The sequence below is a fragment of the Gorilla gorilla genome, chromosome 4, assembly GCF_029281585.2.
Source record: "Gorilla gorilla gorilla isolate KB3781 chromosome 4, NHGRI_mGorGor1-v2.1_pri, whole genome shotgun sequence".
Classification (NCBI taxonomy): Eukaryota; Metazoa; Chordata; class Mammalia; order Primates; family Hominidae; genus Gorilla; species Gorilla gorilla.
In genome coordinates this window covers 138,654,727-138,670,586 of record NC_073228.2, presented here as the reverse complement: position 1 = coordinate 138,670,586, position 15,860 = coordinate 138,654,727, and the positions used below count along the sequence as shown (strand labels likewise).

At 45.1% G+C, this 15,860-nt stretch overlaps 1 protein-coding gene across 3 annotated transcripts in view; it reads right to left on the bottom strand.

Annotated features, from left to right (window-relative positions):
* Positions 1-10,290, bottom strand: part of DDX46 (DEAD-box helicase 46) — a 73,634-nt gene extending 63,344 nt beyond the window's left edge. For 2 of the 3 annotated variants that reach the window (XM_019028207.3, XM_019028208.4), the window contains exons 1-3: positions 10,065-10,290; positions 4,914-5,102; positions 1,764-1,907 (exon numbers count right to left, since the gene is read on the bottom strand). In XM_019028207.3, the coding sequence (XP_018883752.1) occupies positions 1,764-1,907; positions 4,914-5,102; positions 10,065-10,081 (350 nt within the window). In that variant the 5' untranslated portion in view covers positions 10,082-10,290. The remainder of the gene's footprint in view (positions 1-1,763; positions 1,908-4,913; positions 5,103-10,064) is intronic. The other variant, XM_055386646.2, reaches the window with a different exon arrangement.
* Between the last annotated feature and the right edge of the window lie 5,570 nt (positions 10,291-15,860).

The following is a 15,860-nucleotide window of genomic DNA, read 5'->3' as shown; positions in this document are numbered from 1 at the left end:
AGTTAAAACAAACATCGATCTTCAGCAGAATGGATAAATTATAGGATATTTGCTGACTCTCTTTTTGGACTCAGCCCGCCTGCACCCAGGTGAAATAAACAGCCTTGTTGCTCACACAAAGCCTGTTTGGTGGTCTCTTCACACGGACGTGAGTGAAATTTGGTGCCGTGACTCGGATCGGGGGACCTCCCTTGGGAGATCAATCCCCTGTCCTCCTGCTCTTTGCTCCATGGGAAAGATCCACCTACGACCTCGGGTCCTCAGACCGACCAGCCCAAGGAACATCTCACCAATTTGTAAAATGGGCAAATGGTCTGAGATGCCTGACGTCCAGACATTCTTTTACACATCAGTCCCTCCCTAGTCTCTGTTCCCATGCAACTCGTCCCAAATCTTCCTTCTTTCCCTCTCGTCTGTCCCCTCAGTCCCAACCCCAAGCATCGCTGAGTCTTTCCTCTTTCTAATCTTCCTTTTCTATAAAACGCCCCCACCCCTAATCTCCCTTCGGTAACTCTCTTTTCGGACTCAGCCCGCCTGCACCCAGGTGAAATAAACAGCCTTGTTGCTCACACACACACACACAAAATTATGGGATATTTATACCACAGAATACTACTCAGCAACAAAAATGAACTACTGCTGTAGGTAACACGTGAATCTCAAACAATGTTGAGCAAAGACACAAAAGAACACATGACTCCATTCATGTAAAGATAAAAAGAAAACATAAATTTAAATTATTTTTTTCCAGATGCAAATGCAGGTGTAAAACTATAAGGAAATGAAGAAAATTACTAGCACAAAAGTCAACAGTGGTTTCCCCTACGCGGTAGAGAGTTAGGTTACAGAAGATAAATGGAGGACTCATGCAATACTGACAATGTTTTATTTCTTGACTTTGATGGTGGGCATATGATGTTTGTTTTATAATTACTTAATAAACTACATTTTTTTTGTTTGTTTTTTCTGAGACAGAGTCTTGCTCTGTTGCCCAGAGCTGGCGTGCAATGGTGCGAATATCAGCTCACGGCAACCTCCACCTCCCAGGTTCAAGCATTTCTCCCACCTCAGCCTCCCGAGTAGCTGGGATTACATGCATGTGCCACCACGCCCAGCTGATTTTTGTATTTTTAGTAGAGACGAGGTTTCACCATGTTGGCCAGGCTGGTCTTGAACTCCTGACTTCGTGATCCGCCTGCCTCGGCCTCCCCAAGTGCTGGGATTACAGGCATGAGCCACCGCGCCCAACCTTAATAAACTATATGTTTATATTTTGCTCACTTTTTCTGAATTTACATTTTGTTTTTAATTGAAATAGAACTTCCAGAATGGGCAGAGTGGCTCACACCTATAATCCCAGGACTTTTGGAGGCCTAGGTGAGAGGACTGCTTGAGTCTACAAGTTTAAGGTTAGTGAGCTATGTTCTTGCCACTTCACTCCAGCCTGGGCAACAGAGTGAGACCCTGTCTGAAAAGAAAACAACAGAGTTTCTACAAAGATGTCTATAAAATACATTTCTGATCGATAGTATGTATTAAGTAAGAATACAATGTATTGAATGTTAAAACTGACAGAATCTATTATTTTCCAGTTGAATTATAAACATTATAACCAATTAAAATAAAACACTGCGAACAGTTCATGGTAGGAGCCAAATGCAGTTAATTCTCTATAAATATAAACTTAAAGGAAAAAAAAAAGGCGCAGAGAAGGGAAGCAGTCCCCAGTCTGCACTATAGATGCAGCCCAATGATAACATTACCTATTCTCAGTTTTCTTGCTTTTATTTCCAGGACTGGAGGATCGGGATCGCCGGCCCCGGCTTCTACTCCTTGAGCGTCTCCTGTCTCTACTTCGAGATCTTCTTCGCTCTCGGCTTCTGTCTCTCTCTCTACTTCTGGAACGTCTGAAAGGGGGACACTTTTCATTTATTCTACGACCAAATGGAGCTACTATTTCAGATCAGGATTTTGTCCCACATTGAAAGAATCTTAATCACTACCATTATTAAAGGCGGAGGTCTCAATGAAGTAAAGCCAAGTCTTATAAGTGCTCAACGAAAAAAATGAGAATACTAATTTATTTCTTTCTTTTTTTTAAAGACAAAATCTCACACCTGTCACCAGGCTGGAGTGCAGTGGCACAATTGCAGCTCACTGCAACCTCTGCCTTCTGGGTTCAAGTGATTCTCCTGCCTCAGCCTCCCCAGCAGCTGGGATTATAGATGTGCATCACCATGCCCGGCTAATTTTTTTTTTTTTTGGAGACAGAGTTTTGCTCTTGTTGCCCAGGCTGGAGTGCAATGGCACGATCTCAGCTCACCACAACCTCCATCTCCTGGGTTAAAGCAATTCTCTTACCTCAGCCTCCTGAGTAGCTGGGATTACAGGCATGCACCACCATGCCCAGCCAATTTTGTATTTTTAGAGATGGGGTTTCTCCACGTTGGTCAGGCTGGTCTCGAACTCCCAACCTCAGGTGATCTGCCTGCCTCAGCCTCCCGAAGTGCTGGGATTACAGGCGTGAGCCACCATGCCAGGCCAGAGAATACTAATTTCATAAAGATGTTTGTGAAAAAACCATAATAAATCTGTAATTAACATCGATTGAAAATCGATAGTCTAAGATAGAATATCTAGTTTCAGATAGCCTAAACCTAAGTATAAGGATGGGCATAATGGGTCTACTAAAAGATCACTGATCTGAAGATGAAGAGGCAAGAATTTCTATCCTGCTACTCCTGGTAACTAATGACATGATGGTCAGATCTCCAACTTTCCGGGTCTCAGTTTCATCATCTATAAAATATGGAGACTTCACTAGACATCTTTCAAATCCCTCTTGCCCTAAAATCTTGTGATTCTACTTTCACACCCAAAAGTCAAAGACCAAATGTTAAATAACCATTTTCACTTAAGTACTTGAATTAATTGTGTGAAATTGTTCCTAGGACCACAAAATGTGAAAATGAATTAGTTAGCACTATCCACATTGTCATGGGTGAATATTTTCCCTGAATCCTATGTAACAACAATGTACTCCAATGTCTGAAAAGGATAAAGTTAAATTCTTTCTATGATCCACTCACAACACAATCTTGTCTTCCTTTCCTATTTTAATGAGAAACTGAGCAAGGTATGGTATCTCATACCTGTAGTCCCAACCCTTTGGGAGGCCACTAGCAACACAGTTAAGACCCCCATCTCTATGAAAAGCTTTTTTTAATTGGCTGGGTGTGGTGTGCACAGAAGATTATTTTCTTTTTTTCTGTTTTGAGATGGAGTCCTGATCTGTCGCCCAGGCTGGAGTACAGTGGCACCATGTCAGCTCACTACAACCTCCACCTCCCGGGTTCAAGCAAGTCTCCTGCCTCAGCTTCCCGAGCAGCTGGGAATACAGGCATGCACCAACATGCTGGCTAATTTTTTTTTTTTTTTTGAGACAGCATTTTGCTCCTTGCCCAGGCTAGAGTGCAATGGCATGATCTCTGCTCACCGCAACCTCCGCCCCCTGGGTTCAATCAATTCTCCTGCCTCAGCCTCCCAAGTAGCTGGGATTACAGGCATGCACCACCACACCTGGCTAATTTTTTTTTTTTTTTTTTTTTTTTTTTAGTAGAGATGGGGTTTCACCATGTTGGCCAGGCTGGTCTCAAACTCCTGACCTCGTGATTCACCCACCTCGGCCTCCCAAAGTGCTGGGATTACAGGCATGAGCCACCATGCCTGGCCAACTTTGTCACTATTAAAAATACAAAAATTATCCAGGCGTTGTGGAGCATGCCTATAATCCCAGTTACTCAAGAGGCTGAGGCATGAGAATCACTTGAACCCAGGAGGCAGAGGTTGCAGTGAGCCTAGATCGTGCCACTGCACTCCAGCCTGGGTGACAGAGTGAGACTCTATCTCAAAAAAAAAAATAAATTAAAAAAAAAAAAGAATAAGGTGCTCTTTAGTTTAAATCTATGACAGCTCATTAAAATAGTTTAAGAGGCTTGGAGAGAGTCTGCTTTGTTTCCTTTTTCTGTCTGCTTTAGAGGCTGCTCTAAACACACTGTTTAGCAAAATGAAGAAAGAAAGAGAAAGAGAGAAAGAGTGAGGGAGGAAGGGAGAGAGAGTGGAAGGGAAGGAGATAGGGAGGAAGGAAGAGAGAGATGGAGGAAGGGAGGGAGGGAAGGAGGGAGAGAGGAAGGAAATTTTACAAATTTCTACAAGGGTGGCAAAAAAAAAAAAAAAAAAGGAAGGAAAATTAACACCTTGGTCAGCTCTCCTGGAGCAGAATTGGAATAGAACCCTCTTGAATATAACTTATTACTTTACTTTTTACTTCATTTTGTATGTCCCTCAGAGGGCTTCAAGGGATGTCTTTGGGTTACAGGAAATACAGCCTAAAGTTTCCAAACTAAAAACACTGTTTGATGGCCGGACACGGTGGCTCACACATGTAATCCCAGCACTTTGGGAGGCCAAGGTGGGAGGATCACATGAGGCCAGGAGATCGAGAGCAGCCTGGCCAACATGGCAAAACACCGTCTCTTTTAAAGACACAAAAATTAGACAGGTATGGTGGTGCACATCTGTAATCCCAGCTACTTGGCAGGCTTAGGCATGAGAATCGCTTGAACCCAGGAGGTGGAGGTTGCAGTGAGCTGAGATCATACCACTGCACTCCAGTCTGCGCAACAGAGTGAGGCTCTGTCCCAAAAAAGATTTAAAAAAAAAAAAAAAAACACTGCTTGATAGAGTCTTTGTAGGCACATCCTTCTGGGTCTAATCAAACAAGCTGGGGATAAAGAAAAGTGCCTGCAATTGGGCCACCAAACTCCAGTTGAAAACATACTTTTCAAGAAGCCTGCTATAGCTGAGAAGGCCCAATTTATCACTGGTCTTTTGGAAATTAATTAATGTCTTACCTCAGACGCTTCCTGTCCCTTGACCGAGATCTTCTTTTATCCCTGCTACGAGACCTCTCTCTCCTCCTATCTCTATCTCTACTTCTAGACCGTCTGTCATCTCCACGTTTACTTCTTTTGTCTGAGGGTGAGCGACTTCTAGACCGACTTCCAGAGCGACCCCGGGATGCCGATCGTTTTCGATAGTGGCTAGAACAATAATAAGTCAAAGATTAAGTTCAGCAAACACCATTAGCTTCTATTACATTTTATTACATTTTTTCTAAAAATAATTTCAGCAGACAAATTTAACACTCAAAGAACTTTTTATGAATTTTTCTAAAATTAGGAGGGAAAAAATGAACTCTTCTGCTTCAGCACAGACACATGTAGAGGTGGAAAATCTGTCTTGAAAGAGAGGCAAGGACAGTGAACAAAACAGACCAAGCTCCTGCCTTTGAGCTCCAGGCAGCTTACACTCTGGTAAAGGAAAAGACGGCAGACAAGTGAAGAAACAAACACTGTATATAATATGTTTATATACAATATAAATACGACATTTGTTACAGAGGCTTAGAGGAAATAAAGGAGCCATGTAGATATACAGGGAATTTTCCACGCAAAAGGCACAAGTGCAAAGTCCCTAAAGAGGAAGCTTGACTGGTGAGTTTAAGGAACAGCAAGGATGCCAGTTGTGGCTAGCGTTGAAAGAGTGACACAGTGTGCCATAAGACGAGGTCAGAAAAACAGCAGGGAAGCCAAACCTGGAAGGCCTTACTGGCCATTATATAAGGACTCTGTCTTTTAAACCAAGATGAAAATCTACTGGAAGACTTTAAGCAGAGGAGTGACACAACCTCGTTAATGTTTTTATTTTTATTTTAGAAACAGGCCTCACTCTATTATCCAGGATAGAGTGCAGTGGTGTGATCACAGCTCACTGCAACTTCAACTCTCTGAGGCTCAAGCAATCCTCCCACTTCAGCCTCCCAAGAAGCTGGAACTACAGGCATGCGTCACCACACTTAGCTATTTTTTTTTTTTTTTTTTTTTTGAGAAAGAGTCTTGCTTTGTTGCCTAGGCTGGAGTGCAGTGGCGCAATCTCAGCTCACTGCAAGCTCCGCCTCCCGGGTTCACACCATTCTCCTGCCTCAGCCTCCCGAGTAGCTAGGACTATAGGCGTCCGCCACTACGCCAGGCTAATTTTTTTTTGCATTTTTAGTAGAGATGGGGTTTCACCGTGTTAGCCAGGATGGTCTCAATCTCCTGACCTCGTGATCCACCTGCCTCAGCCTCCCAAAGTGCTGGGATTACAGGTGTGGGCCACTGCGCCCGGCCGCTCAGCTAATTATTTTTATTTTATTTTATTTATTTTTTTTGAGACAGAGTTGCACTCTGTTGCCCAGGCTGGAATGCAATAGCACCATCTCAGCTCACTGCAACCTCTGCCTCCCGGGTTCAAGCGATCCTCCTGCCTCAGCCTCCCAAGCAGCTGGGATTATAGGCCTATACCACCACGCCCAGCCAATTTTGTATCTTTAGTAGATGAGGCAGTTTCACCACATTGGTCAGGCTGGTCTGGAACTCCTGACCTCAGGTGATCTACCTGCCTCAGCCTCCCAAAGTGCTGGGATGGATTACAGGCATGAGCCACCGCATGCAGCCTTTTTATCATTTTTTTAAATTTCTTTTTTGAGACAAGGTCTCACTCTGTCACCCAGGCTGGAATGCAGCAGCTCAATTGCCACTCACTGTAACCTCAACCTACTGGGCCCCAGCAATCCTTCCACCTCAGTCTCCAGAGTAGCTGAGACCAAAGGCACACACCATCACGCCCACCAACTTTTTTTTTTTTTTTTTGGGTAGAGATGGTGTCTCACTATGTTGCTCAGGATTGTCTTAACCTCCCGGCCTCAAGCATCTTCCCACCTCAGCCTCCCAAGTAGCTGGGACCAAAAGCATAAAAGCGTGTGCCACTATGCCCACCTATTTATTTTTTTTTTATTTTTCATTTTTGTAGAGATGGAGTCTTGCTATGTTGCTCAGGATGGTCTCAAACTCCTGGGCTCAAGCAATCCTTCCACTTAATGTAATCCCAAAATGCTGGGATTACAGGTGTGAGCCACTGCACCTGGCCTAATGTTTTTAAAGTATTATTGTGGCTGCTGAGAGAAGAACAAACCAAACAAAGGGAGGCAAGGACAAAAGGAGAAAGAATAGGCAGGATTAGCAAAGACCAGCACTATAGCAATCATCCAGGCATGAGATAGTGGTGGCATAGATCAAAATGGAAGGTGGAAAGATTTTGAGAAATATCAAAATCTGGATATCTTGAAGCTAGCAATGATGGGATTTAATGATTAACTAAATGTCAAGTGTGACAGCAAGAGAGAAATCACTCAGTTGCCATTTACTAAGATGGGAAGGCTGAGGGAGAAATAGATCTAGGGAGAAGGTGGATCAGAATATTAGGTATCCAAGTGGAGATATATAGTATATAGTTGAAATATTAGCCTGGAGTTCAAGGAAGAGGTTTCTCTAGATATATAAACTGGACAGCTATTAGTGTACAAAGGCTATTTAAAGCTATAAACCTAAATAAGATCACTAGGAGATGAATGCACCTGATTATCTCTCAAGCACCTCAAGTTCAACCTGTAGAAACCCAAACTTGTTACCCTTCCCTCCCCAAACCATTAATCATACCAACTTCCGGTCACTAGGCTCAAAACATCAGTCATCATCAATATTTTTCTCTTGCTCTCATTCGATACAATAAATAAAACACCAATTGGCTGGGCACAGCTGCTCATGCCTGTAATCCCAGCATTTTGGCAGGCCAAGGTGGGCAGAGAGCTTGAGCTCAGGAGTTGAGACCAGCCTGGGCAACATGGTGAAACCCTGTCTCTACAAAAAATACAAAAATTAGCAAAGCGTGGTGGCACACGCTTGCAGTCCCAGCTATTAGGGAGGCTGAGGTGGGAGGATCTCTTGAACCTGGGAAGCATAGGTTGCAGTGAGCCAAGGTTGTTTCAATGCACTCCAGCCTGGGAGACAGAGCAAGTCCCTGTCTCAAAAACAAAAAAAACAGGCCGGGCGCGGTGGCTCACGCCTGTAATCCCAGAACTTTGGGAGGCCGAGGCGGGTGGATCACGAGGTCAGGAGATCGAGACCATCCTGGCTAACACGGTGAAACCCCGTCTCTACTAAAAAATACAAAAATTAGCCAGACGCGGTGGCGGGCGCCTGTAGTTCCAGCTACTAGGGAGGCTGAGGCAGGAGAATGGCATGAACCCTGGAGGCGGAGCTTGCAGTGAGCCGAGATCCCACAACTGCACTCCAGCCTGGGCAAAAGAGCGAGACTCTGTCTCAAAAACAAAAACAAAAACAAAAAAACAACCAAGTAATACCAATTTCACCTCTGTAATTCCCTTCACATTATATCACCTCCACAGAGTTCCAACCGTCACTATTCTATATCAGACATATCTACCTAGGAGATTCTTAAAGACTGTGGTCTTCCTGTTTCTATTACTTTTCCATTAAATCTTACTCATTGCTGCTAAGGAGAATTCTGATTCTATTACACACTTTTTACTCAAAATCTTCAAAGGTTCACAAACAAATTCTGATCTTCAAAATCTACAGTCCACCCGCTTTCTGGGCCCAAGTCCTATTCAGGACCTACCTCCTACTACTTCTCAAAAAAGATAAAAACCCTTCATGAAACCTACATATGCAGAAAAATTGGGCTTTTTAGCTATTTCTCTAACACCTCGCGCCTTCCCACCTCTGAGCCTTTCATGATTCCCTGAACAAACCTAGAGCACAGGCCATGCACACCAGAGAGGTAAAGGAGAAGGCTGACGGGCTAGAATGGACCTTCTTGTGAAGGGCCTTGAAGGCTGTCATACAGTTTAAATTTAATCTTGGAAGCAGTAGAAACCAATGGAGACTAAGCCAGGGGCATGCCATCATCTTATCTCTACTTCAGAAGTGTCACTCTGGCTGTAGAGTGAGGGATCTAACAATTAGGAGAGCAACAGAGGAAGACAATCAATTCAGAGAATAATCAATTTAAAACAGGTGTAGTAGTCTGGACAATAAATAATTAGGGCCTCAATTAAGTCAGGGACAACCGGAATGGGGAAAGGATGTAGAATCTAACAGGCTGTGCGTAGTGAGAGAGAAGAATGAGTCAAATAAATATCACTTTCAGATTTCTGGTCTGGACAGCCTTCCGGAGATTTAAAACACCGTCACAGGAATTTTCTGTAGTTAAAGAAATATTTTTTATCTTCATCCAGGTGATGATTACACGGTTTATATATTTGCTAAATTTCATCAAGCTTTACCCTTACGTTTTGTCCATTTCCCTGATTGTTAATTGTACCTCAACAAAGACCTGTTAGCACTAACAACAAAAGCCTTCATTGTTCCTAGACATAAAATATCTTTCAGTCATTGCTAAATACATAGCAAACAGTCATTTTTAACATAAAAATCTCAAGGTTCCTAACAATCTATCAACAATCTAAAGTTGTGATGAGATCTAATGAGTTCTAATAAGAGCTCATAGTCCACAACTTCAAAAGGACAGAAAAGCAGGTAACAAAGTTACCTGCTTAAATACGAAATCTATTTGCGAAGTAAATGCCCACGCAACAAGTATTTATCGTAGCCCAGTAAAAGCCTAGTCGTGTACAGTGCTGTCGATGCGGTAAAAATGTCTGCCCACACGCTCCTTTCAAGTAACTTGGGAAAAGATCATACGCGCACAAAGAACTAAAATACAGAATGACAGGAGTCGAGGAAATGTTGGAAACGCGAAGCAATAAGCAATCCAACTGGGATCACTTCTGACTGAAGTAATCAGGACAGGCTCCCTTGAAGTGGCGGGATGTGGTGCCCAATCACTAACGTCCTGGAGGGTTGTTCCCGCTCCAGGGGCTCGAACCCTCTGATGGTAGTGCAGGGGAAGCCGTCGCTGGCCCAAACACAACCACTCCCTCAGCCGAGGTCCCCCAGCCCTTCCAATGCCCGCGGGGCAGCGCTGGCCGCACGTGGGGCCGCGCCAGGCCTGGCCCGGCCCGGCGGCCACCTCAACTCCCGCCTCTTCTCACGACCCCAAGAAGCCCCTCGCCCGCTAGCCCGCTCGGCCCTCTGCCTCACCGTGACTCCCGACCCATGCTGCCGACCGCGGGAATGCTGGTGCCCTTGAGTACCACGCACAGGCGAACCGGACAAACAACGAGGCTGCGCTGCCCTCAACGCCCGGCAAAAACCAGCGCTAAACACTAGCAGCAGCTACAGCAGCGGCGGCCATCCCAGCGCGACCAACGAAAACAGGACGTGCTGGCGCCGGCAGCCGAAGGAAGAGAAAAGCCGACCGGAAGCTGCCGCTCTTCCACAGCGCCCCACCTCGACTGGAGGGCGCATAGCGCCGGCTCCATCGAAAGGTGATGCCTTCGCCCCGCCCAGTCTTCCCGGCCCCCCGCACCACGCCCGGCTGATTAGTGCGATGGAGCGCAGCGCGTCAGCCTCGGCGGCCCGTGAGGGTGTTTCGCGCCAGAGCCAAAGAGGCGTCCTGGGCAGGCTGATATCTGCCTTAATTTGCGCTAAATAATGCGGCAGCTTTCTCCATACACGCTCTTTATTCATGTATACATTCACTCATTTATTTATGTTGTCGTATGCCAGGCTTGTGCTAGATCCTGGGGAGCTCACAGTCTATCCGGGGAAACAGAGATGACTAAAGCCAGCACAGTGGCTCACGCCTGAAATCCCAGCACTTTGGGAGGCTGAGGCGGGAGGATCTATTGAGCCCAGGAATTCAAGACCTGGGCAACGTAGCCCTCTTCTCTGCAAAGAAAATAATAATAATAATAGACTTGACTAAAAACACAAGCAGATGTAATACAGCAAGGAGAGTCCACCATTGGAGAGGGATTCAGAAAAAACGTTTCCCTTGGAAGTGAACTCTGAGATGAGATTTGAAGACCCGGTAGGTGTTAACCTAGTAGAGAACAAAGAGCTAAAAATACTTTGGCAAAAGATTAGTTCTCAACATTGCTTGCACTGGGAAGCTTAAAAATAAAACAAAAAAACAAAAAAAGGGCCGGGCATGGTGGCTCATGCCTATAATCCCAGCACTTTGGGAGGCCGAGGCAGGAGGATGGCTTGAGCCCAGGAGTTCAAGACCTACCTGGGCAACATAGCGAGACCCTCTACAAAAAATAAGCAAAATAATTAGCCAGGTGTGCTGGCACGCCTGTGGTTCTAGCTACTGGGGAGGCTGAGGTGAGAGGATCATTTGAGCCAGGGAGGCTGAGGCAAGAAGATTACTTGAGCCAAGGAGTTTGAGGCTGCAGTGAGCTATGATGACTCCAGCCTGGGTAGCACAGAGAAATCTCATCTCTAAAATATTAATAAATAAAATAGAAGCCTGGGTTCCACCCCTATGTTCTGATTTAATTGGCCTGGAGTGCTTCTTGTGCACTGGGAATTTTTAAGCTTCCCAGGTAATTCTGAAGTACAGTCAAGATTGAGAACATTATTCGAGAGTTTGGGCACCAAAAAAATGTATATGTATTGTCTCATGCAACACAAACAGAAATGTTGAATTTTTTTTTTTTTTTTTTTTGGAGACGGAGTTTCGCTTTTGTTGCCCAGGCTGGAGTGCAATGGTGTGAGCTCAGCTCACCACAACCTCCACCTCCTGGGTTCAAGCGATTCTCCTGCCTCAGCCTCCCAAGTAGCTGGGATTACAGGCATGCACCACCACCCCAGCTAATTTTGTATTTTTAGTAGAGATGGGGTTTCTCCATGTTGGTCAGGCTGGTCTTGAACTCTCGACCTCAGGAGACCTGCCCGCCTCGGCCTCCCAAAGTGCTGGGATTACAGGCATGAGCCACCGCGCCCGGCCATGTTGAGTTGTTTTTGCAAAAAGCTATAATGGAGTTGGAGAAAGGCTCACATTTTTACTTTACTTGCCTCTGTACTATTTTACTTTCTTACACCTAAAGATGATGGAAAAGTTCTGTATCTTGATTTTAGTGGTCATTGAATAGATTTGCACATTTTTCAAAATTCACTGAACTGTACCCTTTAACTGTACATGACTTATTGTATGTAAATTTTACCTCAACATAGTTGATTAAAAAAAAAAAAGCAAACCAACGAGTGACATTCCAAGATAAGTTTATGCTCCCCACGCCCCCCGTGGCTTGCTGCCCACCTGTGGTAGCTGTGAGACGCATTGAAGAGGGATAGAGACTGGAGGGTCTGGCAGTCCATGCCAAGGGTAAGAAGGCCTGAGCTAATTAATGAGTGACAGGATGGACACCAAGGAGGGTTAGGAATCCCCCTGTAAATTGTTTGGATGTGGGCTGCAGGTAGGGAATGTGGATTTCAGCCTAAAAGACATAGAAAACCACCAGTGGCTTAAACAGTGAAGACTGAGAAGTGATCAGATTCTGGGTGTATTCTGGAAGCAGCTCTCAAAGCACCAATAGATAAACTGGATGTGAGCTAGGACGGAAAGGAAGGAATAAAAGATGACTGCCAGGTTTTCAGCAGAGCTATTGTGGACTGTGGTGAATTTGTGGAGATGAGAAAAGCATGGGAGCAACAGATTTAGTGGAGGAAATAGAGAAAGTCATAGAGTTTGATTCAGTCATGTGATATTTGAGGTGCCTACTAGACATCCAGGAAATAACAGCTACAAATAGAGGTGGGAGAGATATGGGTCCTCAGCATTTTATAGAATGTATAATACACAGTATTTGAAGCCATGGAACTGGATGAGGCCATGCAGATGTGAATGGAAATAAGTCCTTAATTTTTGAAATTAACACAATTTGAATATTGCTTAGAATCACAGGATTAGGGCCAGATGCAGTGGCTCATGACTGTCATCCCAGCACTTTAGGAGGCTGAGGTGGGTGGATCACATGAGGGCAGGACTTCAAGGCCAGCCTTGCCAACATGGTGAAATTCTGTCTCTACTAAAAATACAAAAATTAGCTGGGTGTGGTGGTGCGTGCTAATCCCAGCTACTCGGGAGGCTGAGGCATGAGAATCACTTGAAACCGGGAGACAGAGGTTGCAGTGAGCCAAGATCGCGCCACTGCACTCCAGCCTGTGCGACAGAGCGAGACTCTGTCTCAAAAAATAATAATAAAAAGAATCATGGGATTAATGTTATAGATTTTTAAAATCACAAACTCAAACTTCTTGATTTTAAGTAACAAAACTGAGACTCAGGAAACATATTTCGTCCTAGATCACTAACCTTGTTGGAATCTAACCTGGAACTAGAGTCCAGAGATCTGACACTTAGGCCAGAGCTGTCTTCAAGATACTTTATTTCCAACTCCCCTTTAAGACAACACATTAACAAGACAATTCTAACTGGCTTAAATATTTCTTACATATAAAATATATATTCTATATTCTATATATATTATATTAATATATTAATATAGAATATATATTTTATATATATATTTTTTTTTTTTTTTTTGAGACAGGGCCTGGTTCTGTTGCCCAGGCTGGAGTGCAGTACTGTGATCTCGGCTCACTGCAGCCTCCTCCCAGGTTCAAGCGAATCTTGTGCCTCAATTTCCCAAGTAGCTAGTAGCTGGGACTACAGGCACACACCACCCCACCAGCTAACTTTTGTATTTTTCATAGGGTTTCGCCATGTTGCCCAAGCTGGTCTCAAACTCCTGGCCTCCTGGTCTCAAGCGATCTGCCTCTCTTGGCCTCCCAAAGTGCTGGGATTACAGGTGTGCACCACCCCCACTCCGCCACAATATATTTATAGTAAATTCACATCAAGTCTGTCCTGGAGGAAGTTTTTTTTTTTTCTTTTTTTTGAGACGGAGTTTCACTCTTGTTGCCCAGGCTGGAGTGCAATGGCGCGATGTCGACTCACTGCAACCTTGCCTCCTAGGTTCAAGCGATTCTCCTGCCTCAGCCTCCCAAGTAGCTGGGATTACAGGCATGAGCCACCACTCCCAGCTAATTTTGTATTTTTAGTAGAGACAGGGTTTCTCCATGTTGGTCAGGCTGGTCGCGAACTCCCGATCTCAGGTGATCCGCTGCCTCGGCCTCCCAAAGTGCTGGGATTACAGGTGTGAGGCTGGAAGATTTTATCTATTTAGACAGGTGAAAGAAATGACTATAGTCTGTGTTCCAATACATCACTTTCAGTAAACTAACCTGTTTTCCAAAGCAGCAGATTTTGACTGTGACTTGACTTACTAACCCAGTACTGAATATCTAATAACCCTCTTGCTGTTTTTAGTGCCAACTGTGATGACACATGTCCATTTACACAACTAATTTAACTAAAAAAACTACTAGGTTACATGGTCAAGATGTCACCTCTAAACAACCATCCTTGTCCCTCTAGTTTTAATCCATATACTTTTTTTTTTTTGAGACAGAGTCTCACTCTGTTTTCCAGGCTGGAGTGCAGTGGCGCGATCTCAATTCACTGCAACCTCTGCCTCCCGGGTTCAAGTGATTCTCATGCCTCAGCCTCTTGAGTAGCTGGGATTACAGACGCGCCCGCCACCACACCTGGCTAATTTTGTTTTGTTTTGTTTTGTTTTGTTTTTTTTAGTAGAGACAGCGTTTCACCATGTTGGCCAGGCTGGTCTCAAACTCCTGACCTCAAGTGATCCGCCCGCCTCGGCCTCCCAAAGTGCTGGCATTACAGGCATGAGTCATGGTGCCCAGCCAATCCATATACATTTCAAAACCCAGAAATTTCCAAATAAAAAACGTTTTAAACTATTCCAAACACTAAAAAACTTCAATTCCCAGGCCAGGCACAGTGGCTCTCGCTTGTAATCCCAGCACTTTGGGAGGCCAAGGTGGGTGGATCACATGAGGCCAGGAGTTTGAGACCAGCCTGGCCAACATGGTGAAACCTGTCTCTACTAAAAATACAGAAAATTAGCCAGATGTGGTGGCATGCATCTGTAATCCCAGCTACTCGGGAAGCTGAGGCATGAGAATCGCTTGAACCATCCCCGGGGGTGGGCAGAGGTTGCAGTAAGCTGAGATTGACATCACTGCACTCCAGCCTGGGTGACAGAGACTCTGTTCTGAAAAAAACAAAACAAAAATTAGCCAGGGGTGGTGGCACATGCCTGTGGTCCCAGCTACTTGCAAGGCTGAGGTGGGAAGATTGCTTGGGCCTGGGAAAGCAAGGCTGCAGTGAGCCCTGATCATGCCACTGCACTCCAACAGGGGCAACATAGTGAGACCTTGTCTCAAAAAAAAGAAACTTTCAGGTCGGCTGCAGTGGCTCACACTTTTTTTTTTTTTTCCTTTTTTTTTTTTTTTTTTTGAGACAGAGTCTTGCTCTGTCACCCAGGCTGGAGTACAGTGGCACGATCTCGGCTCACTGCAAGCTCCGCCTCACAGGTTCATGCCATTCTCCTGCCTCAGCCTCCCGAGTAGCTGGGACTACAGGTGCCTGCCACCATGCCTGGCTAATTTTTTGTATTTTTGGTAGAGACGGGGTTTCACCGTGTTAGCCAGGATGGTCTCGATCTCCTGACCTCATGATCCGCCCGCCTCGGCTTCCCAAAGTGCTGGGATTACAGGCGTGAGCCACCACGCCCGGCCTCACACTTTTAATCTCAGCAAATTGGGAGGCCGAGATGGGCAGATCACTTGAGGTCAGGAGTTTGAGACCTGCCTGGCCAACATGGTGAAACCGCCATCTCTACTAAAAATACAAAAATTAGCCAGGCATGGTGGCAATGCCTGTAATCTCAGCTACTCACTACTCAGGAGGCTGAGGCATGAGCATTGCTTGAACCTGAGAGGCAGAGGTTGTACATCATGCCACTGCACTCCAGCCTGGGCGACACTGAAACTGTCAAACAAAACACAGCAAAACAGGCCGGGCGCAGTGGCTTACACCTGTAATCCCAGCACTTTGGGAGG